This window comes from Cajanus cajan, chromosome 9 (genome assembly GCF_000230855.2).
Source record: "Cajanus cajan strain Asha chromosome 9, NIPB_CcT2T_4, whole genome shotgun sequence".
NCBI classification, from domain to species: domain Eukaryota; kingdom Viridiplantae; phylum Streptophyta; class Magnoliopsida; order Fabales; family Fabaceae; genus Cajanus; species Cajanus cajan.
The window spans coordinates 17144671-17170670 of NC_138525.1; the positions used below are offsets into that span (position 1 = coordinate 17144671).

Genomic DNA, 26000 nt, shown 5'->3' on the forward strand with positions numbered 1-26000 from the left:
AATTAAGTATAACCACTACTACAAAAACACTGTTTAACATCGCTATATTTACATCGATTTTAGTAGAATCGATGTAAATCATAAACGTGGTGGCAAACTTGTAAATAAATAAAAAATGCAAACATATTTACATCGATTGGGTGGAGAAACGATGTAAATATAAGCAATTCTACGTTGATTTTATGATTAACCAATATAGAAATGGAATCAAGAAGTTATTCTACATCGGTTTTGCTTATGACTGATATAGAAATGAGACTCTCATATGGGTTAAAGCATACCCTTTCACTCAGCAACGTCCCAGCTGCCGCGAGCAACGACAGAGAGCGAACCCTCTTCTCTTCATCTGGTGAAGCGCCGCCTTCTATCTTCCCCTTCCTCCTCCTCTTTCACTCACACTCACCAACTTGTTACTATCACAACACGCATCCTCGCCGGCGCCAACATGCACCACCAACTCCACCACCTCCACCACCTCCTCCTCTCCTCTCACCCCAACCACATGGCCCACTCTTCCATCACTTCCATGATCCGGGTCCTTCTTCTTCATCTCCGTCTTCGTCGTCCCCAAAATGGTCGTGCAAGGCCTGCACTTTCTTAAACCCTTACAACAACCCCTCTTGCCAGGTTTGCGGCACTCGCTGCCTCTCCAATCTCAAAGACTTGGATGACGCTACTGAACACGATTCTTCTGTTGGCTCTGTTTTCTTCCCTCTTCGACCCTGCAACAAGAGAAAGACCATCAACGACCATGATTCTTCTGAGAGGGTGAATCTGAAGCTCAAGCTATCCCAAAAGGCTACCGATATCACCGGTGATGGTGAGAGAGTGTGTTTCTATCATTCTATGCCTTTTATCGGTTATTTTTATAATTTCTACATTGTTTTTTTTTTTTTTATGAACAACTTTAATACATGGTAGAGGATACTGATTCAGAAAAAGATTTTAGTTCGTTTAAGATATTGAGTTACAATGTTTGGTTCCGGGAAGACTTGGAGTTGCACAAGAGGATGAAGGCTATTGGCGACCTTGTTCAATTGCATTCTCCTTATTTAATTTGTTTCCAGGTTTTACTCTTTCTTCTTTGTTACGGTTTTGAATATATGTGGCTTTGTCTAGTGTGGACCGCTATTGCTTCAGGAAGTTACTCCCAATATATATGACATTTTCAAGCAATCCACATGTATTCTTGACCATTCATTCTTACATGGATGATCAAGATTGATTTACTTAAATTTATTTGATATATTATTGGGAAATTTTTTTAGAATAGTAGAATTGGGATTTATAAGCTTCCATTCCAATGGCAACTCACTTCTCAATCGAATTAGTGAAATTTTGCACAGTGCAGTGCAAAGTTTATTTTGGATGCAAATATGAGGATGTGTGTTTATCTTTCATGTACGTTTCACATAGCTTAAACTTATGTCAATTAATGAGTACCAAAATATTTAGCTGCATTAATTAGGTATGCAAAACGGACATGGTGACAAAAGATGCAATTTTCTATTATGCTTTTTTCTACTTTTAAGAAGCTTCTGTGAAAAAGGCATTTGTGCTTATTGAAAGTGCAATTTATTTACTTATATGTGAACAACCACGAGTGTGTAGCTGTTGACAATAACGTGCTTGAGAATGTGTTCCTTTTTTTCTTTGCTTCTTGTGATACACCTGTCTTAAATTGTGATCATGAATATAGGCAAATAAGCTCTTTATGTACTTGGGATTCGTAATAGTAGATTAAAGAAGATTATAGCAGTTACAATTTGCCTAGTTGTTCTTTTTTACTTTTTATTACCTTTCCCTTGTAAATTAATGATGCTAACCTTATGTATAATCTATTCCAACTCTTGAGAAATTTCTTTACTATCTGAATAAAGTAATTACTGTGCCAGAATTTCTTTGTTGAAATTGCAGCTTCAGAAAATTAACACTTTGATCTTGCTTTTATAATTATGCATTTCTCTTTTCTTAGAAGGAAAATTTATATGACTATTATGATTAAAAAATTACTGTCTCACACTAATTTTTTCTTTATGGCTGATATTTCTTGAAAAATGTGTAGGATCCTAAACGTAAGGTGCACAAACCTGTCAAAGGTGTTTTGAGGCTGGAAATTGAAAGCACCAGATTTCCCAAGCGAATTTGGAAAACATGTCAGAAAGTGGTAGTATTACTAATGATTCTGTTGACCCTGGGGATCGAATTGCAGATTCACTGTCTGGAAAGTATCCTAGTAATGGCTGTGATGATCCTCAGGGTAGCATCCAAAGGGTAGTATCTCCAGTTTCAGGAAATGGAACAACTCAACATGGAATTTCAGATTTTAATGCCGATGATGTAAGTATCAATTCTTTTGACGAAGTTGCCTGCCTTTAGTTAGCCAATGGGGTTAATTGTTTTTTAGAGTAGAATTTACTTTTAAAAGGATTTAATTATAAACAAATTTTGTCTTAAAAGTGAATCTATATAGCTGACTTCTTGGTTGATATTTTAGACTTTAGATTCTTTGCAAGTAAGATAATGATAACAATGGGTATTTTAGTGTATGATCATGAAAACAACTTTGTGATGTAATGTACCTAGGTGACAAGTTTTATCATTGTTGAGTAGATTAAGAGAACAAAGTAACTAGCTGTTATAAGTGACTCTTCCATCATTACACCAAAATGCATTGATAATGATGTGGGTTGAATATACTAAAATTGTGTTAATACTTGTGTATAATCTTGAACCACTTAAAAGGAGGGTCTAATTTTTGAAACTTGATGTTTCTTAATTATCACTTCTCATGTTGATCACTTCGTGAGGCATCTGTGAATGTTGCTATTCTATGTTGTATTTGGTCAAGATAATAATGTTGATAGTGCTTAGTTTTTCTATATGGTAATATTTGGTCAAGATAATAATGTTGATAATGCTTAATTTTGTTATGGTAATGAAGATATTTCGTGATACTGTGGTTTTAAGTAATTCTCTTTATACATGCCATGCCTCTGCTAATGTGCTCTATTATTGATTAACATATAGTTCCATGCTTTTGACTTCCACACTACAACAAGAAACGAGCCTTTTTTGCAACTTTTTCACTGCCTGTATGTGTATCCGTTGACTGTAAGTTTGGGTAGGAAAGCTTCCGGCTACAAAATCCCATCTTCCTTTTTGTTCAGATGGCCAGTATTTATTGGGTCTTACGTCCTGCACACTGACTTGTATTTAACTTAAAAATAAGCATGATTTTTTTTAAAAAAAATGCAATCTACATCGGTTCTCAAGAAAACCAATGTAAAAATGTATACATTTTTTACGTCGCTCTATTCTACATCAGTTTTAGAACCGATGTAGATGACTTTAGAGAACCGATGTAGAATATGCATCTTGTAGTAGTGAACAATAATTAAGTACAAAGAATATTAAAATAATGTAATAATGTCATAGTTGTTTCATTTTACTCATAAGATGTAATACAATAACAATTAAGTATAAAGAATATTACATAATGAATTTACAAAGAAGATTTTATTGTATGTCTGTGTCTTTTCATTTTGAATCTTCAAGCTTCTTTATAAAAGTGCTTGGTGAAGATAACTGTTGCAAATCCTTGAGCTTCTCTCACGGGCTTGCTTCATCTATCATTTCCTTGTAAAGTGAAGTGTTTGTTGATGCATTAAATATATTTCACAAAATTTTCACTTTTTATCTGATCAAGGAAGCTACTTATCACCTTTAAAGTAAAAAAGGGAGGAATCATTACATCTGTCAATCAAAAATGCCTTTATCTTAGACTTTGCATACTTTGAGATATTTGCTCATCCTTTTCTTTGACAAAAAAAATATCTTCGTTCCTTTTTGATTTTCAAATACCAAAGAAGTTTTTATTCTTTTGATTTGTTAAAGAATATCATATACAAATATGGTTTGATTATTAGAAATCGTAAATGATATATTTAATGCATTTATCTTAAACAGACAAAGTAGTTCATTTGAAAATTTACACGTCATCATAGCTAATCATCTTTCTAATTTTTCTTTTTTATATAGTTTGAAAAATATTTCTTTATCAAAAACATTTAAGATTTTTAATATTAAAACTCATGTTATTGAGGGATCCAAGATCGTCCTTTGATCTAATAGACTTTAAACCAAAATAACATGAAGAACAAAATGAAAGGTACAATAATGGAACATTTTGTAGAAATTACTTGTTGCTCGAGAGTTTTCGCACGATAAGAATTTTTTTTGTATGACCTAGATTTGTACACATGGAATATCTTTTCCGTTGACCATGTTACCTCATCCATTTCAATGTGTATACTTGATAATTTTAAACAACCTTTTTTTAGTTCTTTTCATGTTTAGAGTGAGATTTTGTGGTTCATAATATTATGACCAATATTGTTTATTGTACAACTCTCAAAACAATCATTTTCACATATTGGAGATATATTTCAACTTGTGAACAAGATGAGTGTATGGCGTTTAATCATGGTAGGCATGTTTTCAAGCAACAATGATATGTGAGCAAAAGAAGTGTAATTTTAAAATTTGCTACAATCACACCACATTTCATCTAGTTTGACCATGAATTATCTAGTTGGATGTCTCTCACTTGGGTTAAGTGTCTCTTGCACAAGAAAATGTGTATCAGTTTTACCAAACTCAAACACATGTGGTAATGGTGGACATCGATGCTATTAGTTGTTATCTATGAATTTAATTTTTGAAGTATGTGTGATAGTTATTTATCTATTATATATATATATATATATATATATATATATATATATATATATATTTGCAATGTAATTCATCTTTTAGAATTTTTTTTCGATATTGTAAATGTACTCTTTAATTTGTGTTGCATAATGAAATTATGCATTTTAAATTATTTATAATTGTTTCTTACAAAATTTTTGAGTTATAAAATAAAAGTTATGAATTTATTTATTATATGTTAACTAATTTTTAAGATAATAAATTAAATAAAAAATATATATTAAATAACAAATAATAATAATATTACAAAAAAAGGAAATTGTAAAAAAAAATTGCAGTCAAAAAATTGATTACTAGTTAACTAATTTCTCAATACAAAAATAGAAAATTAAGATGAGAAATTGGTTGGTAGGAGATCAATTTTTCAACATAAATAATAAATGTAATACTTTGATAAATATATTTTAAAGTATGATATTTTGTTAAATTTATTTCTTTTTTGTAATATATATATGCTGCTTAGATTACTGCCGCTAAGGGAGATTCTGCTTGGGGTGCTTCAGACGGTGCATTTATTGTTAGTGTTGTGGTTGATCCTATGGGTGCACTTGCAGGTGCATCTGTTGGTGCCTCTGAAGGTGCATCTGTTGGTAAATTGTCTTCATCTTCATCATCAGGCGAATCTTCCGGTGCCTCAGCAGGTGAACCTCCACTGTTCACCAAATTGCTGATTTTTCACAACAATAATCACAATTAGTTTTTGAGTAATTCTGCATTTTAATCTTCAAAAGACATACCAACATCTGATCACATCACTTTTTTATTTAGAAATATTTTAAATATCTTTTAATATCACAGTTTTCTTATAAAACTAATGACACTAATTAATTTGAATCAATTTGATATTTGTTAGCAAAGAAAAAGTAATAATGTGTAATGTTATGTATTTTGGTAACTATGTTAATGGTACTAAATATCTATGGATTTGGATAACGACTAACTTTTGTCAAAATTTTATCTAATTACCTTTTGTTGTATCTTCTCAATATATTTTTTTTCATCTCAAACTTGAGACCTTTTTTAAAGGAAAGGAAATAGTTTGATTGGGACAAATGACTTATTGATGTGTTTCTCTTATATTAGTTTACAAAAAAGATTTTTTTTTTTATAAAAGAAACCATTTCTCAGGTAATTTAAATTGTTTAGTTAACATTTTTTTTAATAATAACTTTGTTAAAATAAAACAATTTTTAGCATATATAACAATGTTTATAATTAGTATTTTGCATGAGAAAAAGAAAGTTGAATGTGGTTGTGAAATGTAAAAAAGGGCACATGATCTTACTCGGCTTGTTGAACCCAATCATTCAAAGATGCTCCATCCAAGGCCTCCTCAGCAACCTTTTGGGCAGCACCATCTTGAATAGCCTTCTGAGCCTCAAATATTGATTCTTGAGAAAAACCTGCTTTGGTTGCTTCACTTGTTGCTTGGTCTATGACACTCCTCCATATTGGATCTGCATCCAGATCACACAAAACTGAATGCAATGGCACAGCCACCACCAATGCAAACACCAAACCTAACGATATCTTTGTCATTTCTTCCTTATATTATTGTTTCCTTAGAATTCAATAAGAAATGCCTTCACAACTTATAGTGATTGTCACCTCAAGGTTGCAATAATGAAGTGTGGCTTGTATTTGGATGAAACCAAGTGCTTATAGGGTGCAAAATGTTATATTTTCCACTCTCACCATGAAATTTAAAATGGGGTTCAGGAGTTGGTTTAAATGGGGTTCACACATGGTAGGGTTTTCAACTATTTAGGAACAACCATTTTGCTATATTTCTTTTGCAACCCTTCATTTGCGGATTTGCCAAAATATATATAGCAACAAATTGGTGGTGGCTTATTCTTCCTGTTAATAATCTTACACCAGTTTCAGTTCTTTTTTAGTACAAAGAATATAAATACTCGTATTTTTTTTCTTCTTTTCTTTAGTTAATTAGTTACAAGAAAAAAAATACGAATCAATTAAAATAGATTAATTTGATATATTGTGAAATTTGTTTGAATATCTATAATTAAAATAATTCAATTGTATAACTTATTTTAATATTTGTGTGTGATGGTTATAAAAATAAATAATATATTTGACTTAAAAAAATAAAAAGACAGAAATTTAAAATAGATTTATGTTAAATTATCTATAACCTTTAAATGAAATATCCTTCACAATTTTTTAAATATATAACCTTTTTGTTTTAGTTTAATTATATATATATATATAACTATATTATTGATGTCAAGTGTATATTATCTTTGATTTCTAGAGCAACTCCAATGAGAGTTGCTTGTCTCGTTTCTTATTTCAAGGCCTGGTTTCTTCACATTGGAGCACTTTTACATAGCAATGTGAGTTGCTTGAAGAAGAGAGAGTTGTTTCTGCAAGTAACCGTTGCTTACCAGATTTTGGTGGGGGGAAGAGATCAGCGAAGCGGGGGTGAGGCGAGGGTTGACGGCGGAGGCGCGAGATTTGACGGTGGAGGCGAGGTGTTTGACGGTGAGGGTTTGACGGCGGAGGTGCGGGGTTTGACGACGGAGGCGCGGGGTTTGACGAGGAGGGCGAAGCAGCGCGACGACTTTATTGAAGGCCTTGAAGCCTTACCAGAGCAACACCATGGCCTCCCACAGCAGCCAACAGCGCTTCCCACCAAGCATGAGACACGAGCGACGCCGTGTGGAAGTTGGGGTCGTCAAAGGAGGCGATGATCTTGGCCACAATTTCGTACGGAAGCAACTCAAAGTGGGTGGCAAGGAGATGGAGAGTGAGGGGAGGAAAAAGGAAAAATGAGAGAGGAAGAGAATGAGAGGAAGAAAATAGAGAGTGATGGCTGAGAAGAAAAAAGAGTCGTTGGGCTTAAAAAAAAATAAAAAAAATTACTTATCGTGTATTTTTTTCTCGTAATTTATTTTTTTTATTGTAATGCAATTGTCCTTTTTAATAAAAATTTAAATTTAGTTCATATGATTAGAAAAAAAAATTATAAAAGCTGAATTTCTTAAAGTTTCTTACCATTGGAATAAATTTGTGTTTGAGTTGCTTAATGATATAGCACACTGGGACCATTTTTTACATTTTTCAATGCATGAAGCAACTCATTTAAGTTGCTTCCATTGAAGATGCCCTAATTTTTGTCAAAAAAATTTGAATAGGTCATGAAGTCTCTCCTCTTAACTATGTTTCTTTCCATTCATAAAATTCTAATATGAGATAATTAAATCTTGACTATTCATACATACATACATATATATATATATATATATATATATATATATATATATATATATATATATATATATATATATAGATATATGAGAAAGATTCAAATACTATTTTATATGTTTATATCAAATTTTGTTATAATTAAACTATAACTTGAAATTAATCAAAATATTCATATTTTATTTTATTTTAAAATATATATATTACATTACTTTTACTTTATAAAAATAAATTATTAAATCATTATTTTAGATTAATATAAAATTTAATATATATAATTTAAAAATAAAAAACTTTTAATTTAATAATTAATTTTATAAAATTCACATTTAATATAAAATTATTGAATAATATAATACTTCATGAGTTGACCCAGTCTTCGTCTTTACTGGTATGGCGCATCTGCTAGCAAATTCTATTATAATTTTTTTAATTGATAATTTGATATACATAAGTTGTTGTCGCAGCATTTCTACATGCTACAGAAAAGGTCATAAACAATTCCATAAAGTTGCCTTTGGTCAAAACTTGAAAGATATGTTCATCACAAGAATCAAAATTAACCAATATCTTACGCGTTATTGTGGAAGCTCAAAATATGGAATAACATCAATCACACATTCAAGTAAAAATTGGATGGCGCTGCGAAAATTTGTAAGTTCTCTTTTTCGGGTGCGGAATGTGAATTTTTAATTTTTTCTCTTATTTAACTATTATGTTATATATATATATATATAGACAATAATGTGAGAGTAATCAAAGTGTACATATCTTAATATATTTTAAAATAAATATATTACGTTAATTTTATTTTATAAGAATGAAGTATCAAATCATCTTGAATTAATATAAAATGTATATATAATCTAAGAGTAAAGAATTTTTAATCTAACGGCTGGATTTTCAAAATTTATATTTAATATAAAATTATTGAGCGGTGTAACACTTAATAAAAATTACACCAGTATCGTTTAAACCTTCCTCGTATATATATATATATATATATATATATATATCTTTATTTATCTTATTTTATAAGATTTATTTTAAAATTGTGTTGTTGCATAAAATTTACCTTTTAATCTCTATAAAAATAGAGAATAAGAATTAAAAACGAACAAAAAAAAAAATCTGTAAGAACTATAAAATAAAATATCTTTAATCATAGAGAATAAAAGATAAAATTTATAAAATTATAGGATACTTAAGGGTAATCAAATATTTCCCCCCTAACTTTCTAGCTACTAAATAGATTCATTTTCACTCAATTTTGTAAAATCATAACCATTTGTAATTTTTTAGTTTTGAATAAATTTTAACTAATAAAATATAATTTTCCATCACTCCTCTTTGGCTCTTTTTTCTGGTGGACGACTTCTTGAGTTGGGTTGTGTTTACACTTTTGTTTCACATTTATGTTTGGAGGGAGAAGATACTTTTCTTGTGATTGTGATGGCTTCAATTGATCAACTGTACCAATCACATTTGCTCAATCATGTTATAACTTATAACTTTTTATCCGTCATTGGGCCGGCCTTGTGTTAAGACTTCACTATCACTCTTCCACACAACGACCAAGCCTCACACTAAATTGCTCTTACCACAAAACAAACCAAGTTTTTAACTGTCATAACTAGGATACGGTCAACGCCTGGTAAAAGCATTACATTTACAAATTACCCTTGTCATAAGGAACTAATTAATTTATTATTAAAAAGCATATCAATTTATTAGAAAATTCAAGTTTTACATCGATTAGAGATAAAACAGTTAAATAGTATATAAGAATGAAGAACAACCCTTATCTTATAAGTCGATTTTGTTTGATTGAGTTAGATTTAAATTTATTAATTTTATAGGATTAAGGGAGATTCAATTCCACTATTGTAAGGCAATTTCTATTAGAACCCAAAAAGCAAAGACGATGTCTCAATTATTATTGATTATTGATGTATGTATATACTGCTACAAACTGTGTCCTTTTAACGTGTGGCGGCTCAAGATATATGTTGAGTTCAGCAGCATACCCATGATGAAAACCTTTCTTCTTCTTCTCTTTCATGCTGCTGCCATATACTACTGTCTCAGAGTTCAACTCTACAGTTAAGATGTCCACAGTTTTGGAGATTCCAATTCCAAGCTATTGTGAAGTTAAGGTACCATCAAATCTCTGTTTTGGTTGCCATTTTCACCAACAAGTTTTAATTTCTAAGCAAAGGGTGTGTGTCCCAGTTATCAAATTTAGGACAAACAATCTTAAATGGCCATCTCATAATCCTAAATAGTTTTCTCATAACTCGTTAATATGGGCATCTCCAACTATCTTAAATGTGCACTGATAACCTCAGTTTCTTTTTTTTTTTAATTTATTTTTTTTGTCTTGTCACGATTATCTCTAACCTACTGGGACAGAGACTAACCCTGCTCGTGATACTTTAGATAATGAGTTTTATGTACAGTTCATAAGTGCTTTTAGCATTATTCTTTGATTAGAACTAGAATTTTATCTTGTTGGTTTAAGATGACTTTTAATGGAAGCCTTTATTACTAAAAATTGTTAGATAGTTTTGAATTATATGTTCCCTAATGAAACTCTTTATGATAAGTAACTCGGTATTATAAATATTATTCATAAATTGAAGAACTTAAATATAGTTTATGTAAAGACTGGTTGTGACCCTAGACACATAGTCATAAACATCCCAAAATATGATAATTTCTCCTTTTTTATTTTTTATGAATTTTGAGGTGAAACTCTAAGTTTTGTCCTTGAATTTCAAGATTGAAAATGACCGGTAGAAGGAAAAAAAATCATATAATTTGCTATGAATAGCAAAATTTTCATTGCCTGATGATCTGATCGCAGAAATAGCAGTTTTCAATTACTAATAATAAGTGCAGCTAAAATAGTAGATGAGTCAATTTTATATAATGAGAAAGTGCCATAAATCACCTTTATTTGATTATAATTTATTCATGTTTTCATTTGCGCAGGTACACCGTTCAATATGCTTAGAACTTCATAGACTCATGGAAAGAATTTTGCATGTAATTTTAGCCATCGAATCTGCCAGACCAAATTATACGTTAGCGATGCAGACATTGTGCTCATTACACTCCACTTTGGCTAAAGCCAAGTCAGTTATCAAACATTGTTCCGAGTGCAGCAAACTCTACCTGGTATCTTTATGATCTTGAAACCTTTACTCTCATACTCAGATCAATTGTCTGATATATAATCTTTAAATACTTCTCTATTATTTTTTCTCTGTTCTTATTCTTTGCATAGTAAGAAATGTTAATTATTTTGAAATGACTAACCTAAGATAATTTGCAAACTGGTTAGGCAATCACATCGCATAAGATACTTTCAAGATGTCAAAAAATAAGAAATGCTTTTGAGTTGTACTTGGCTCAGATTCAAAATGCAGTTCCAATACCATTGGCTTCTAAGGTTAGTTATACTTGTTAATTAGCCTTTTATAGCTTCTTAAGATCTGTTTGTGTAAATTTATCAAGAAGTACTTCTAGGAAAAAAAAATAAAATTAATTTCTTCATAAATTAAAATTAGTTTATTCATAAGCTAATTTGAAGATGTTCTCTTATATTAACTTCTCCAAAATCTTATTTTAAATTTGTGTGTAAGACTGTTTTAACTTATGGAGAAACTTATTTCAATTTTTTTTCTTCTAAAAGTACTTCTGAAAAAATTTGCCTTAGTATTTTTGCACCACATGTTTCACTTGTGATTTGTGCAATATCTGAGGCTGAGAATTGACCTACAGATTTCTGCAATACTACACGACCTTAGGGACATAGAATTTTCCCTGGAATTTGAAGAAGAGGAGGCTAGGAAAGTAGTACTTTCACTACTTGAGAAGAATTTTCCTGATTCAGCTTCTATGGAAAAGGAAGAGCTTGAAGCTATTCAAGATGCAACATCGAGGTTGGAGATCAAATCCCCTTTCTCTTTCTTGCTAGAGAAAGCAACTCTTAAGAGGCAACTTGAACAAGTCAATGGAACAAATCTAAAGGAGAAGCAGCTTCTAGAATACCTTTTGTATCTCTTGATCAAATATAGGAAATCCATTTGTCAGATTCAAGATGGAAGCCACTCTTCGAAAGATGAAAGTTTAAACCAATTATTTGAGCACAAGTTGGTTGTGGAGGAAGCAATGAGTGAGAATCAAGTAAATGACTCCCTTAACCCAAAAGTTGAAGATCTATGATTATTCATAACTTGAGGTTCTCTTGCTTGTACTATATTATTGTCCATTGTCCAAAGAAAGGTGATTTTTTACTTGAAAACTAGCATTTCTATTTATTTTGTTAGGACCCTAATTTATAGGAATGAGTTCATTAAAAACAAAATGTTGCAAGGGATCCAATTGGGAGTATGCTTAGGATTTAGGAGATAGTGAACTGATGTAGGAATTCTGAATTGTATTATAGGTTTTGTTTTCTTATTAGGCAAGGGGCAATATATATAGTCATGGGGACCTTAGTTCTCCTTCTCTTGATGTAATTATCTAATTTCAACCCTTTGAGTTTGCTTTTTATTCATTCTCTATCTGATTTTTAGAATTTAGAACTTGACATTAGAAGCTTTTGTATGTAGATTTGTCGGTAAAATCAGTAACAAATGGTGGACCAACACTCTTCCCCTTGAAAGGGCTGAACGATCTTGTATAACTAGAATTACTAGATGATCTAAATAAACTGAAAACAGTGCTTGAACTTGGGTGTAAAATGCATATATACATCCTTGAGAGTAGTGTCAAAGAACATTTAATAGTAAGGAACAACAGCTTCTATGAGAAACAGTAGCTTGCCTTGTCAAAAACAATCATGTCATAATGTGTTGAATACTCGTAAAGAAACTTGAGATGCAAGGAGATCACAAGTAAGCATGCTATAAATATATCATCGTGGGAAAGAATATATATATAAAAGAGAAAGAATCTAGCTAATTTAAGAATAAGTCTTACTAAATTTTATAACTCATATTTTAAATTAAATTTCATTTATTCAACTATTAAATTAAATTTTTTTACTGTATGTATAAAAAATGAAAAAATCATTTTTGTATTCTCATCTCCATTTATATTTCTAATAAAATATTTTTTGTTGCATAATTTTTTATGTTTAAATATTTATTTGTAAAACCGGAACTTTCTTGTTTATGCATTTAATAAATAGTTTGAAAACATCATTACAAATAGCTAATAAGCTATTTCTTTTTTTTTTCTTAAAAAAAGACTAATGTTTTGTATTTCAATAAATAAAGAGTTTAAATATGTTTTACTCCATATAAAATGAATTATTTTTTATCTTGAATTTCATTTTTTTTTATCTCTTTAAACTTGAAATTATTATTTTTGATTTCTTGTATTTTGTGATCTTTATTAATTACTTTTGTATTTATCATATAGTCAAATGATCGACACCTACATCAATTCATACCATATTATTACATGAACTAATAGAAAATTTTATAAATTCTTAAAACAAATTTTATTTATTTACTTTAAAATAAACATTAGGGACAAAAAATAGTGACTTTAAATTTTAGGGAAAGAAAAAAAAAATTATAGGAACTAAAACTCAAATTTATTTATTTTTTAAGGATAAAAAATAATGATTCCAAGTTTTAGAGAAATAAAAAGCAAAATTTTTTTTTTACAAGAATTAAAATCAAAACACATTTATTTTATATCGAATAAAAACATTTAATTATAAAATAAAATTTAGGAAAAGAGAATGATGCTCCATTCATTTAGTTTCTTTTTCCAATTATACTAATAGCTAAATAATGAAATGTTAATTTCATTCCAATCGTGAAAATAAAAATCCAATTCACTTTACATAACCACCATAAATCTAAGAGATTAATTAATCCCCACTTAAGGGAGTGTCAACTGTCAAGTTTCTCACACCTACAATAAATAATGGGTTCATGATATATACACTTCCTTTTTTCTATAAGTACACCTCTTTTTTTAAAAAAAAATAATTAAAATTTTAAAATATTCTTAATTTTTTAATTTTGTATTTTGTATTTTTTAATTTTTTAATTTTACATCCACAACATTTAATTTAATACTTTTTTTCACACATATTTTCTCTTTTTTTCAATTTTTATATACACTCCCTTACCTTTCATTCACCCTACTTATTTTAGTAGTATGTGAAAATTAAAAGTAAAAAAAAGTGTGTGAAAAAGAAGAAGAAAGTAGAAAATTAAAAGTTAAAGATGTAAAATTAGAAAATTAAAAAAAAAACTACAATATTTTATAATTTAAAAAAATAAATAAAGAAAGTGTACTTATTTAAAAAAGGAAGTTATATATCATGAGCCTAAATAATGTCATATTGGTTTGGGCTTTTTCTGGTTCTATTTTAATTTTTTTTGATTCAATCGTTGGTTTGGGCTTGATCACATTACAATGATTTTGGGCTTATAGTTTCATTCTTTGATTTCATTTCCTTCTTCATCTTGTTCGTGAGTATCAGTAACAGAGTTTGATGCCATAAACCTAAAACCCTAAATCTCACACACCATGAGTTGGAGAACCTTCGCTTCCACTTCGACTCGCACAATCAAAAAACTCAATGCACTCTTACGATCCCCTCCCCCTCCTCCGCGCCTCCCACGCGCCTCCTCTCACGCGCCATTCGCCACGCGCCTCCTCCATTCCGCAACACCCACCACCGCCCTCGTCGACCCCAAACGGCGCGCTCCGCGAAACGACGGCGCCGCCGCCGCCGACGACGACGGCGACGACACGACGAGCGAGTTTCTCTCGCGTTTCGTGTGGGTAATGCGGAAGAAGGTGAAGGAGGTGCACCCGGACTCCGACAAGGCCACCGTCGACGGCATGCTGGTGGCGATCGTGCAGAGGGTCACGGCGGAGATGGAAAGGGGCGGCGGCGAAACGGCGTCGTTTGGGGATTTCAGCGAGGATTTGTGGAGAACGGTGTGGGAGGTGAGCAACGAGGTGTTGGAGGACATGAACAAGGAGAGGAAGAAGGAGAAGATGAAGGGTTTCTTGCAGTGCGAGGAGGTTAAGGAAATGTGCCGATTCGCCGGAGAAGTTGGCATTCGCGGCGATTTGCTCAGGGAGCTTAGGTTCAAGTGGGCACGTGAGAAAATGGAGGAGCACGAATTCTACGAGGGTTTGGAGAAAATAAGGAAAGAGGCGCAACCTGAGAGTGAGAACAATGAATTTGATGTTAGTGAGGAGAAGGAAAAGGTTGTTGTTGGGCTTCCCAAGAGGAGGGGGAAGATAAGGTACAATATTTATGGGCTTGATCTGTCTGATCCCAAGTGGGCACAGGTGGCTGATAGGATCCATGAGGCAGAGCAAGTGTTTTGGCCTCAGGAGCCGAAGCCAATTACTGGAAAAGCGAAGATCGTTACCACGAAGATTCTGTCGTTGAAGGAGGAAGAGGAGAGTGGTTTGCAAAGCCTGTTGGCTGAGTGGGTGGAGCTTGTGCAACCTAGCAGGGTGGAGTGGATGGATTTGCTTCACAAAATGAAAGAACAGAATCCTGCTTTGTATTTGAAGGTATGCCAATGGTTTGTTTGGTTTCATTTCTCACTTATCGGCTTGATTAGCTTAATTACATATCCATCCTATATTTGGAGGCTGCATGAAATGTGTTCTGTGTGGTTCTTTGTTTTCGTTCTTACTCGACGTGGTGTACTAGCCTCCTAGGAGTATTGACTCATTGTGTGATAAATCCCTAGGCAGTAGCCGCTTGAGAATTGTTACCTTAGCATAGGAAGATTATGCTTGTTGATAGTGAACTATTCGTTAATTCTAGGAGGTAAAAGTAAGGCGACTATTTTGTCACATGTTTTATGGTTATTTGCTTTTATGGATTACTTATTTAAGAACATGAATGATCCCAAGAATATATTTCCATACTATGAAGCACCTACTCTGACCCGGACATCGGGACATTGCTAATGTCCAAAATATAGGACACTAGGGCACACACATATATAACATGACAAAAATTTAAATTGAGAATTAAGATTTACATATATTCACCTTCAAAGTTTGTTAGGCTTTATAAGTTTTATATGATAATGACCCTTTTAAGATGAATCATATCTCTTAAAAGTTAAACAACTTATAATTCTTATGAAAATAAGCCTTGCAAAAAAAATGTCATGAGCCTTGCAATATTTATAATTAAGTTGAGTTTTTAAGTTTTTTTTATTTTTTATTTTTTTTATTTTTATAATAGGAGTATTAGATAAGTATTAGATGTCGACTCACTCTGGTTCATGTCCAAGTCCTATTGGAAAGGTGTCCAAGTTATGTCAAAGATGTGTCCAAGCTGTGTTGGAGAGGTGTCCGAACAAAAAATATAATAATTTTTAATTATGACATAGTGGAGACGTGTCAAACATGTATCTTAGGCGAATCCAAAACGTGACGCCAACACAATATTTTGTACATGTGTTGGTGCTTCATATCCATATGCTGCTCATGAAAATTGTTGGAACTTTCATGTAATACATTTTTTTTTGAAGTGGATTACTGTGATTCAGCATGAGATGAATACTTACTTGGACTTAATTTTTTTTCAAAACCTATGCTTATAGGTGGCTGAAATGGTATTGACTGAAGATTCTTTCCAAACAAATGTATCTGACTACTTTAGGCTTATTGACATCTATGCTAAAGAGAACTACTTTGATGATGTTGAGAGAATCCTTAAGAAGATGAATGAAAATGGTTTACAACCAGATGCCTCAACAGCCAGTACACTGGTCCACATGTACTGCAAGGGAGGCAATCTTGCACGAGCAAATGAAGCATTTGAAGTTTTGAGGAGCCGGGGCTTCCAACCAGATATACAAGTCTACAACTCAATGATCATGGCCTTTGTAAATAACGGCCAGCCTAAGTTGGGCGAGAAATTGATGAGGGAGATGGAGACGAAAGATATTAAAACCACAAAGGAAATATACATGGCATTGCTCCGTTCTTTTTCTCAACTTGGTGATACTCAAGGAGCCGAAAGAATTTCAACAACTATGCAGTTTGCTGGAATTCAGCAAAGTATGGAGACATGCACTCTGCTTATCGAGGCACATGCACTTGCAGGTGACCCTGATCAGGCAAGAAGCCATTTTGACTACATGATGAAGTTTGGGCATAAGCCTGATGATAGGTGCACTGCTAGCATGATTGCAGCTTATGAGAAGAAAAACTACTTGGACAATGCATTAAATATTCTATTGGAGTTAGAGAAGGATGGGTTTGAGCCTGGGGTTGCCACTTATTCTGTTCTTGTGGACTGGTTGGGTAAGTTGCAGCTTGTTGATGAGGCTGAACAGCTTTTAGGCAAAATAGCTCTGCTGGGTGAGGCTCCCCCCTTCAAGCTTCAAGTGAGTCTATGTGATATGTATGCTAGGGCTAGAAATGAAAAAAAGGCTCTTCAAGCTCTAGGCGTTCTGGAAGCTAGGAAGGATGAATTGGGACCAGCTGAGTTTGAGAGAATTATAAGTGGCCTTATTGATGGTGGGTTTCAGAAGGATGCACAAAGAATATGTCGAATTATGGAGGCACAGGGTTTTGATGCATCAAGGGTTAAGGTTAACCTAATGAAACCTATCTCCAGAGCACCTAGTATGAGATAGTTTAGTGGTCACGAGTAGGGCCATTTTAGTCTTTCTCTGCCAAGTGACCAACAAATGCACTGCCTTATTAAAGGAAGCATGGTCTGCTGGATTTATCATACCATGTTACAAATAAGGGAGTTTATGCTTGTTTAGTTAGTTTTTCAATTGTAACGTTTATCAATTTTCCATGGTTACAGCTTTTTGCCAGTGCTCAGATTACTGATTTTTATCCCTCATTTTTTTTTTTCCTTTTGAATTTTAGTGTTTGTACATAGAATATCTTTGGTGGCATGTTTATGGCATTTACTTTTTCATACATACAATATTTTTGTGGTGTGTTTGTGTAGGATTTATTCTGATTTTACCCTCAGTCCTTGTATGCCTAGGACCAGTTGCAATTAGAGATGTCTGGAGAAATTTTCGAACCTATATATTAGTCTATGGATTGCAAGTATTCCATATGCTCAAACAAACTATAGTAATGACTATGTTCAGCATCATTTGAGGTATTATTTAATTGCATGCCATGTCAAAAATTTACATACTAGTATAAATTTTCAAATTGATAAATAAAGAGAATAATATATATTTTTATTATTTAATAATGATATTATAGATATAGCTTTTAAAGTTGGGTGCCTTGAGGTAGCCTGGACCCATGCTGTAGGGGTTGAGGAAGTACATGTTCTGTTTCTTGGAGTTGCCTAGTTGGTGATGAGTTATTGTCATGGTAGCCTGTGTGGTCTGAGATGATTGGGTTTGGAATGGTGCTGCATTATCGTTTTGGAGACTGGGAACACATAAAAAATGAGTATTCTTGTTCTAACATAATTTTTCTATACTCGGTCAGGATCCGTATTTTGATCAACTTAGATAAAGAATGTAAGTCGCTATTACTTGCGTCGATTATTGTTGGTACATACTAATAGTGGTTCGTATTCATTGAATAGTGGTTACATGAAAAATAAAGTACTATGTATTATGCTATTTTTACTGATAAGCAAATATTGCACGCGTGTTTTTGGTGTATTTCGGTCATGTATTGTGTAACTTGTGTCAATGTTTTGGGAAACGCTAACTTTTATTTAAAATTAATTTATGTATAAATTAATTTATAGAATTTAATATATTAATTTTTTAAAAGGTTAGCTTGATTTAGGTATAACTCAATTTAGTTTAAAGAAAAACTGTGTTTGTGGAGAAATTTATGTGAATAAATTTTTTTATCAAAACAGACAGTTTCTTTAATTTGAGATAGTGTATTGAAATTTAAAAATTAAAACTTAAATTGAATTTAAATTGGAATTAGTAAATTTAAATGATAATATATAAAAGAAGCTACCCTCTGATTGTACTACATTAAAAAAGATTACTTTATTCATCCGACGCACTCTGGTAAAATAAAGAGATTATGATATTCTCACCTCAAATGCGTGGCTGAACATGTGAAAGTTCAGAAATATATTCAATTAACATGCAGCAACTAATGACTAATAGGATTGTCCTCTGATGTTGGCAAGAAATATGGTCTTCCACACGGTTGGTATCTCATATTACCGGTGCCCACAAGGCAGAAGGATACCTTCCTATCATTCATTACTTCCCTAGTTGTGACTCTTGATCTTTTTTCTTAAAGTAGGATTTCAAGAAAGGCACCCTTCGGTCCCTTTTCCATGGAATTGGTTCCTAATAAGTCAATCAATGACTAAAACCAAGAGTTCAAGTCTTAGATTCAAGCTTTTTTTGGTATGGCGTAATTTTAATAAATAAACCAAGAGTTTCATAACCTAATATCAAGGTAAAGTATACTGGAATTCCTTTTCTCAAAGGCAAGACAAATTTCTTTCATCTGTGGTAACTATACTTGTTATTTGAAAATTGGTGGCAAACTTTTGATTGAAACATTAGTTAATAATTACTTGAGGAAAGACACAAAGGACAACTTTTCAAATGAATCAATGTGAAATGCTCCCAAAGAAGCAAAAAGAAATTGCTTGATCAAGCCTAATGAAAGCCCCATTACACATCCAAGGTATAAACACTTAAATTATATATACATATATATAAGTCTCTTAAGTCCTACCATTGCAACATGCAATATTGCATTCAGGTAGAATACCATAAAAACACCACCATCTTCCCTCTTGTGTAATCACATTATTAATTATTATGCCACAAAGAAGTAAGTCATTTCGTTTTAGGGTTCCATGGTTATCAGTGCCATCTGAATCATCCTCTCGTCGCACAAAAGATAGACCAAAATCTCCTCCTCACTCAGACACAAGTGTACCTATTCAAAGACCATTTAAGCCTTCTATGGTAGCCCCTTCAGAGTTATCTCCTCCTAGTCCTACCAAAATTGGAGAAGCCTTAAACGATGAACCTAAAAAATATCCAAAACAGACACCACCATCTTCATTGATCATTGAGTCTCCAGTTTCTACTCGGCCAAAACCCCCTTCTCCACAGACTCCACTTCAACCTTCACCTCATGCAAATTCTCCACCTCAAGTTCAAGTTGCATCCTCACCCCTCAAAACTCATTTGACTTCTGATAATGGAGCCATGAAAGTGTCAAAGCCTGTTGCTGAAAAAATCACTCCTGAATCATCTCCCTTTGAACAAGAAAAGGAAAAGATGGTATTGTCTGAACCACAACCAAAAGAAGCTGAGCCAAAGGTAAAATCACCATTGACAACAATCACCAAGTCAGCAGAAACCTCTTTTCAACCTGAGAGGAAGTCAACACAACCAGCAGACTCTGAACAACAAGTATCTTCTATGCCCACTTCATCCCCAGTTTCAAAAACTGAACCAACCACAACCACTCACCCATTATCTCCTTTGGCCTCAAAGGACATCAAAACTGAAGAAACCACTCAACCATCATCTCCTTTGGCCTTAAAGGAAATCAAAACTGAAGAAACTGCTCCTCAAGAAGAAAAAGAAAAGATGGAAGTGCTAACTCCACAAGAAGAAAAACCAAAGATAAAGTCACCTTTGAAAACCATCCCCAAGTCACTAGAGACCTCTTCTCAACCTGAGAATCTATCCACACCACCTACAAAAATTGAGCAAAGATCAACAACCCTAAAGGCCCCTTTGGAAACACAAAGCAAGTTCCTTCAACCTGAAGAAAAGGAGAAAGTGGTGCATGAAACCACCAAGGCACGAGGAAAAGGCAAAGACACAACCACCACAGCATCTGCTTCCGGAATAGCAACAACAAAGGCTAGAGATTCATCTGCCAAGGCATTTCGTGGTAATAAGAAGCATCATGGAGTGCGGGAAACTGTTGAGAGAAAAATAATGTTTGCCACAACCAACCCCATTGGGAAAGACACAAAAGTTATGAGCTCAACACATGAAGGGACAAAGAATACGTCAAGCTCAAGCATATCACCCGAAAAAACTACTTCCTTTAGTGGGGCAGAGGCTCCTCCTCTACAAAAGGGCATCAAAGATGATATCACAAAGTTTGTTCATAAACTAACAACCTCAGTGCACCCTACACAAGCCATGGATGAGAAACAATTTAGTGTCATAACCTTGGCTGGTGACAATAGAGGAGCCACAATGCACTTAGGTTCTGAGACAGTTAATAAAGAGGGTTCAATCCACATACATAGAGCCTACAAGAGTGATCATGAAGAGGCCAATGAGGTGACCACTGATGGAGACGAAAACACTAATGAAGAAGAAGATGAAGAGGTGGGGATGGCATATGTCAACAGCAACATACAAAGTATCAATAACTCACTCATGTTTAATGGTTCAATCAATGAAAGAGACCCTGGTGTTCAAGTTACTCTTCCACAAAAGCCCACTGAGCCCATTAGGCCTGATGATGAACCCAAGCCTAGCTTGGACACTCAGAAGACTCAGTTTAATATCAACCGGGCTAAGTCATCATACCAGCCCACGGTTGGAAGAAGCATCAGAGGTTGCAGGTTCAGTTGTGACCAGGATATTGAAGACATTGAGATTCTGTGAAGGAAAAAGCACAGAACTTCCCTTCTAAAATCCAAAATAACTTGTGTAGTCACAGTAACAAAATAAGTGTTATTAATAACATCCACATAGTGTAATTGGTCATGGCATTTTAATTTTTTTTATTATTTTTATGTTCTCTTCTTTTTTATTTTAAGTTGTTAATCTACATTAGAAGAAAATTATTATGGTGGTTCTCTCATGTGATTGATGCTTTGAGGAAATTAAGTTAACAAACTTGTTTACAGCATAATTGCCATTAAACACCAATCCTAACAGCTAGCATTACACAAATTAAACGTGCATGCAGAATGAAAATGCTCATTAGAATAAGAGTTGTTTAGTTCGCTTCTTCTCTCCTTCCTCATGAAAAATATGTACATTTTATATCAAGGAAGAGTGACATGACAGGACTATAGTCCACAATGGAAGAAATCATTCACAAGCTGGTTTTGTGTCAAAGCTGCTCAAGCATATTGCAAAGGCTTGGAAAGCTGAGAGGGGATATCGATAATCCATGGTGAATATGTCCTTCCCAATTTTTCCAAATTGTAGTATCACTTTTTCTTGTTCTATAGCTGAAACATTTTGGCATGGTTCAGCAGCTGCCACAAGCTGGAAGTTCTTCACAGAGGCCACTGTAACCCTTCCTTTGAAATTCAAGCACCAACATTGCAATTGTTCATGCCATCTAGGAGCTTTGTTTTTCAAAATCAATGGTTCACTTGCTCTCTGTGTTGATTCTTGAGTATTCTCAGTGCCAATTGAGTCCAACTCAACAACTTCTGGCTTCTTTCCTTTTGAGTCTGGGATAGGGGTAGATTCTTGATCATTAAGATAATTGGTAAACTTCAAAGGAGTAGGGGCAGTTCCTCTTTCTTGGATTGAAGATATAGGGATTAAGTGCATCATACACCGCATTCGCCTCGGACCTCTTGTTCGGAGGACATTGAGTTCGTAAGATACTGTGGCCACTTTGTAGTTAGCAACAGCAACCTTAGGAAGTACCTGCTTCAGATGGACTCTTTTCTGCAACTTGCAATTCGATGGAAGTGAAGATTCATGCGGGGGCTCGCCATCCATGATCGTAAACTTGGTGCCCAGAAAATTAGACCTGTTGTTTATTGCTTACACATCAAGTCAAGAGTAGACATGTAGAATAGTGTATTAGCGTAAAGACAAGGGGCAGAGAGATGTGAGACTAACCTCAGCTTTCCAATGTAAGTGTTGCTAGCCCGAGAGAAATCATCAGCAACCAATGATACAAAAAATTCTGTGCATGTTGCCCTTCTAATTTTCTTTGCTGCCAGTAACAATTTGCTCATATCACCAGAAAGAGCTGCAAATATAGAAATACAATTCTCAAATGAAGTGCAACAGGAGCATAGAAAGGAAAGTAGATTCCAGTCAAAGTGTCAAACATATCCTTGTAGCATTCAATATGAACATGTTTGAATATAAGCTTAGAATAATTTTTTAGTGTTTCTATGCTCAAAAGAAAGGTTTTTTTACACTAGACAAGCTCTCAAAAATTCTTTTAATCTTCTACCCAAGCAGTCTGTAATTCAATTTTGGATTTGGCTTTCTAAAGCAAGTATAAAGCAAGCAATCTCAATCATTGATGAGAAAATCAACTGTAATATTCCAACATGCATGCATGATTTGTTATGCATATAAATGTAATATTGACTCATGAGTTTCTATACAACTACTAAGATTACTTTCTTCAATCTAAAATAAGTTGCTCACTTTAAAGGAGTAAGATCCACTTCCAAAGTGATTGAACGAGAATATGAAGCAAAATTTAACTAGAACATTAAAGCAAGTCTCAAAATTTAAAATAGGATTTCATGGGAGGTAAACAGCCCAATCTTGTTAAACACTGCCACAGTACATTTATAACAAACATCCTTGAATCATCATCCATCAATTGAAGTGCTTTACAATTAGGAAACACAAGGGAAGCCTAATTATTAAGAATTTCTCCTGCCAAAGCAGAAGTTTCATGAATTGAAACTTGGATTAGAAAGCAGAATGATGAAAGATATCTCAAGGAAGAAGCAACTACCTTAAAAGAAATCCTCAAGGAGCAAAGAGGGTGTTTTAACAACCATATACCAATTTTAGATTCAAAGAGAAATCACATGTTATACTGAATTTCTATCAGAACTATTTCCAAATGAATAATAAATTATGTGAACATAAAGATAATTTTCATCAGTGGTGCTACAGTTACATTTTTAACAAATATCCTAGAATCATCATTTGTCAGTACAAATGCTATACAAAAAGAAGAAAAAGAAAAGGAAAAAGAAGTCTTCCCATTTATAAGAATTTATCTTGCCAAAGCAAATGATCCAACCTATAATCTTCATAAGCTTCGTGAATAAAAACTTAGAAAGTCATGCTTTACTAGAAACACAGAATGATCAAAGATCTCTCTAAGAAAGAAACTACCAAAATATAAGAAAAGAAAAGAAAAAAGATCTTCAAAGAGGGTGATTCAACATCCATAAACAAATTTTATATTCAAAGAGAAACCTCAATATTTAACTGAAATTCTAACAAAACCATTTTCAAGTGGAGAATAAATTATGAGAATTACCTGGGCTCAGACCGAGATATAAACAATATGTTGAAGTCACTCTTTCTCTCCTAATAAAACATTGGATTGGAGAGTCTCTTGGGCCAGGCTGATAAACAAGAGGGATCAACAAGATAAAAAGACAAAAGAAATCACATATTATATTAGTTCCATGTGCTTCCAAGATTACATAACCAGAGAGCAAAAATTACCTGTTTCAGTGATATGGGGAAAGTGAGCAAACCACACTCTTCTGGTGTCTTTATCACATCCTTTGTTATCTCTCTCCACACCCTACAAACTGAGGCACATGCCACAAGTGCTCTACGTGCAGGCCATGAAGTTTCACTGGCTTCCAACCTTTGAATTATGTCTAATAGCAACTCAGGTGGCAAATTAGCCCACCGGCTCTGCGATGATGACGACGACAATGAGGATGAAGATGGTGATGATGGTGGTGGTAGTGGCAGTGGCAGTGGTAAGGAACACTCTGGTGCAATGTGAGATTTTCCATGGCGATGCACATGCTTGGCCTCTCCCCCTCTTCTATACATGTTGCTGATGCCCTCTCCAATCTCCTTGAGCTCACGCACGATGCTCCTGAATGGCATTATGATAGGTGTGGAAGTGGAACTATCACAGCCATTATGTTTGAAAAGAAAAATCAGACATCAAACATGTTTGTGAAAGCATAACTTATTTGCATGAGTTGAGTGGAGTATTGATACTACTTATTACTAATAATAAAAACGATGGAATGAGAATAACATGGGAGGTTTAATTAACTTGAAAGAGAAGTTGTATTTCAAGATTCAAAGCATTGATCCAAAACACGGATTCTCATGTTGAGATTTTAAAGAAACAAAAAAGAAATGAATGGAAAGTTCAAAGATTTAGAGGCAAATGCGTGTACCGTGAGATAAGGGTCTAGAAAGTGAGGAAATGTTGCAGAGAAGTTGGAGGACACAAAGGGTGGTGAGGAATGTGGAGAATCCTTCCAAGATTGTACCTCAAACTCCAAAGCCAATGTCTTGGACAAAACAAAAGGAAAAGAGTGTGTGAGAAATGAGAGGGTGTGGTTTTGTGTGTGGTTTATAGGGTTACAAAGTCACAACTCACAAAACAAAGCTTGTGGATGGATAAAACTAAAACTAGAACAATGGGCATCACATCCTCATGCCTTTTGTTTTTGTTTTTCCAAGCATCAAGCAAAGCACCCCTTCTTCACAAAACAAGACTTTGCCCTTTGCAATGGCGCCACACCAGAAAGCAAATGTAAAATGCTATTATTATTGCTACCTAGCCATCCACTTCAATTAAATGGATACCACTTTTCATCTTCATCACTCATTGTTTTCAGTTGCACCATACAATACAAATTCCTTCTTTCAGTTTACCATTAAATGACTAGGATTTCACTATTACTTTTTCTAGCAAAAAAATTTGGTATACTAACATTTCTTTTCTTTTCTTTTTATTTTTTATATTGTCTTGCTTTAACTATGCTCAAGATCACCTAACAAGTTCTAACACAAAAATAGTTAATTTAAGAGGGACCCACATGGATATCAAATTTTCCAAGATTGCTACCAAGAATAATGTGAGTCAAACAAAGACCAATCCAATGACCATTGGCTCTCATAGCCAAACGTGCACCGAATATCTTAGTTCCATACTTTGGTCACAGTTTAGACTGTAAACAATTGTTTCTTTCTTTTTATATATATTTAATTTAATTTAATAATAATATTAAGGGTTAATTACCTTTTTATCACTCAAAT

General features: G+C 33.4%; 6 protein-coding genes across 10 annotated transcripts; 4 read left to right on the forward strand and 2 right to left on the reverse strand.

The window, feature by feature from the left end:
• Positions 1-221: 221 nt before the first annotated feature.
• Positions 222-7744, forward strand: LOC109811978 (uncharacterized). 5 transcript variants are annotated; one of them, XM_083063288.1, is made up of 4 exons: positions 228-820; positions 922-1067; positions 2066-2340; positions 7052-7744. In XM_083063288.1, the coding sequence occupies exons 1-3, from the start codon at positions 238-240 to the stop codon at positions 2276-2278; spliced, it is 942 nt and encodes a 313-aa protein (XP_082919414.1). In that variant the 5' UTR covers positions 228-237; the 3' UTR covers positions 2279-2340; positions 7052-7744. The 5 variants fall into 5 exon arrangements, with proteins under 5 accessions (XP_082919416.1, XP_082919414.1, XP_082919415.1 ...); XM_083063289.1 differs by having other exon boundaries at positions 7095-7744; XM_029274113.2 differs by lacking the exon at positions 7052-7744 and adding an exon at positions 3031-4728.
• Positions 4979-6315, reverse strand: LOC145951654 (uncharacterized). The gene is made up of 2 exons (XM_083063291.1): positions 6062-6315; positions 4979-5443 (listed from the first exon to the last, which is right to left on the reverse strand). Exons 1-2 carry the CDS (start codon positions 6313-6315, stop codon positions 5236-5238), a joined length of 462 nt encoding a protein of 153 aa, XP_082919417.1. The 3' UTR covers positions 4979-5235.
• Positions 7745-9949: 2205 nt separating the features above from the next.
• On the forward strand, positions 9950-12568 carry LOC109811990 (U-box domain-containing protein 6). The gene is made up of 4 exons (XM_020375844.3): positions 9950-10160; positions 10999-11184; positions 11351-11458; positions 11791-12568. Exons 1-4 carry the CDS (start codon positions 10065-10067, stop codon positions 12232-12234), a joined length of 834 nt encoding a protein of 277 aa, XP_020231433.1. The 5' UTR covers positions 9950-10064; the 3' UTR covers positions 12235-12568.
• Positions 12569-14436: 1868 nt separating this feature from the next.
• Positions 14437-17968, forward strand: NFD5 (pentatricopeptide (PPR) repeat-containing protein). The gene is made up of 2 exons (XM_020375858.3): positions 14437-15573; positions 16623-17968. The coding sequence occupies exons 1-2, from the start codon at positions 14566-14568 to the stop codon at positions 17661-17663; spliced, it is 2049 nt and encodes a 682-aa protein (XP_020231447.1). The 5' UTR covers positions 14437-14565; the 3' UTR covers positions 17664-17968.
• A 991-nt stretch (positions 17969-18959) lies between these two features.
• LOC109811991 (uncharacterized) lies at positions 18960-21769 on the forward strand. Its single transcript, XM_020375845.3, has one exon. The coding sequence runs from the start codon at positions 19815-19817 to the stop codon at positions 21636-21638; it is 1824 nt and encodes a 607-aa protein (XP_020231434.1). The 5' UTR covers positions 18960-19814; the 3' UTR covers positions 21639-21769.
• Positions 21770-21929: 160 nt separating this feature from the next.
• Positions 21930-25693, reverse strand: TLP6 (tubby like protein 6). The gene is made up of 6 exons (XM_083063849.1): positions 25339-25693; positions 25133-25249; positions 24432-24852; positions 24241-24328; positions 22842-22974; positions 21930-22749 (listed from the first exon to the last, which is right to left on the reverse strand). Exons 3-6 carry the CDS (start codon positions 24828-24830, stop codon positions 22071-22073), a joined length of 1299 nt encoding a protein of 432 aa, XP_082919975.1. The 5' UTR covers positions 24831-24852; positions 25133-25249; positions 25339-25693; the 3' UTR covers positions 21930-22070.
• Between the last annotated feature and the right edge of the window lie 307 nt (positions 25694-26000).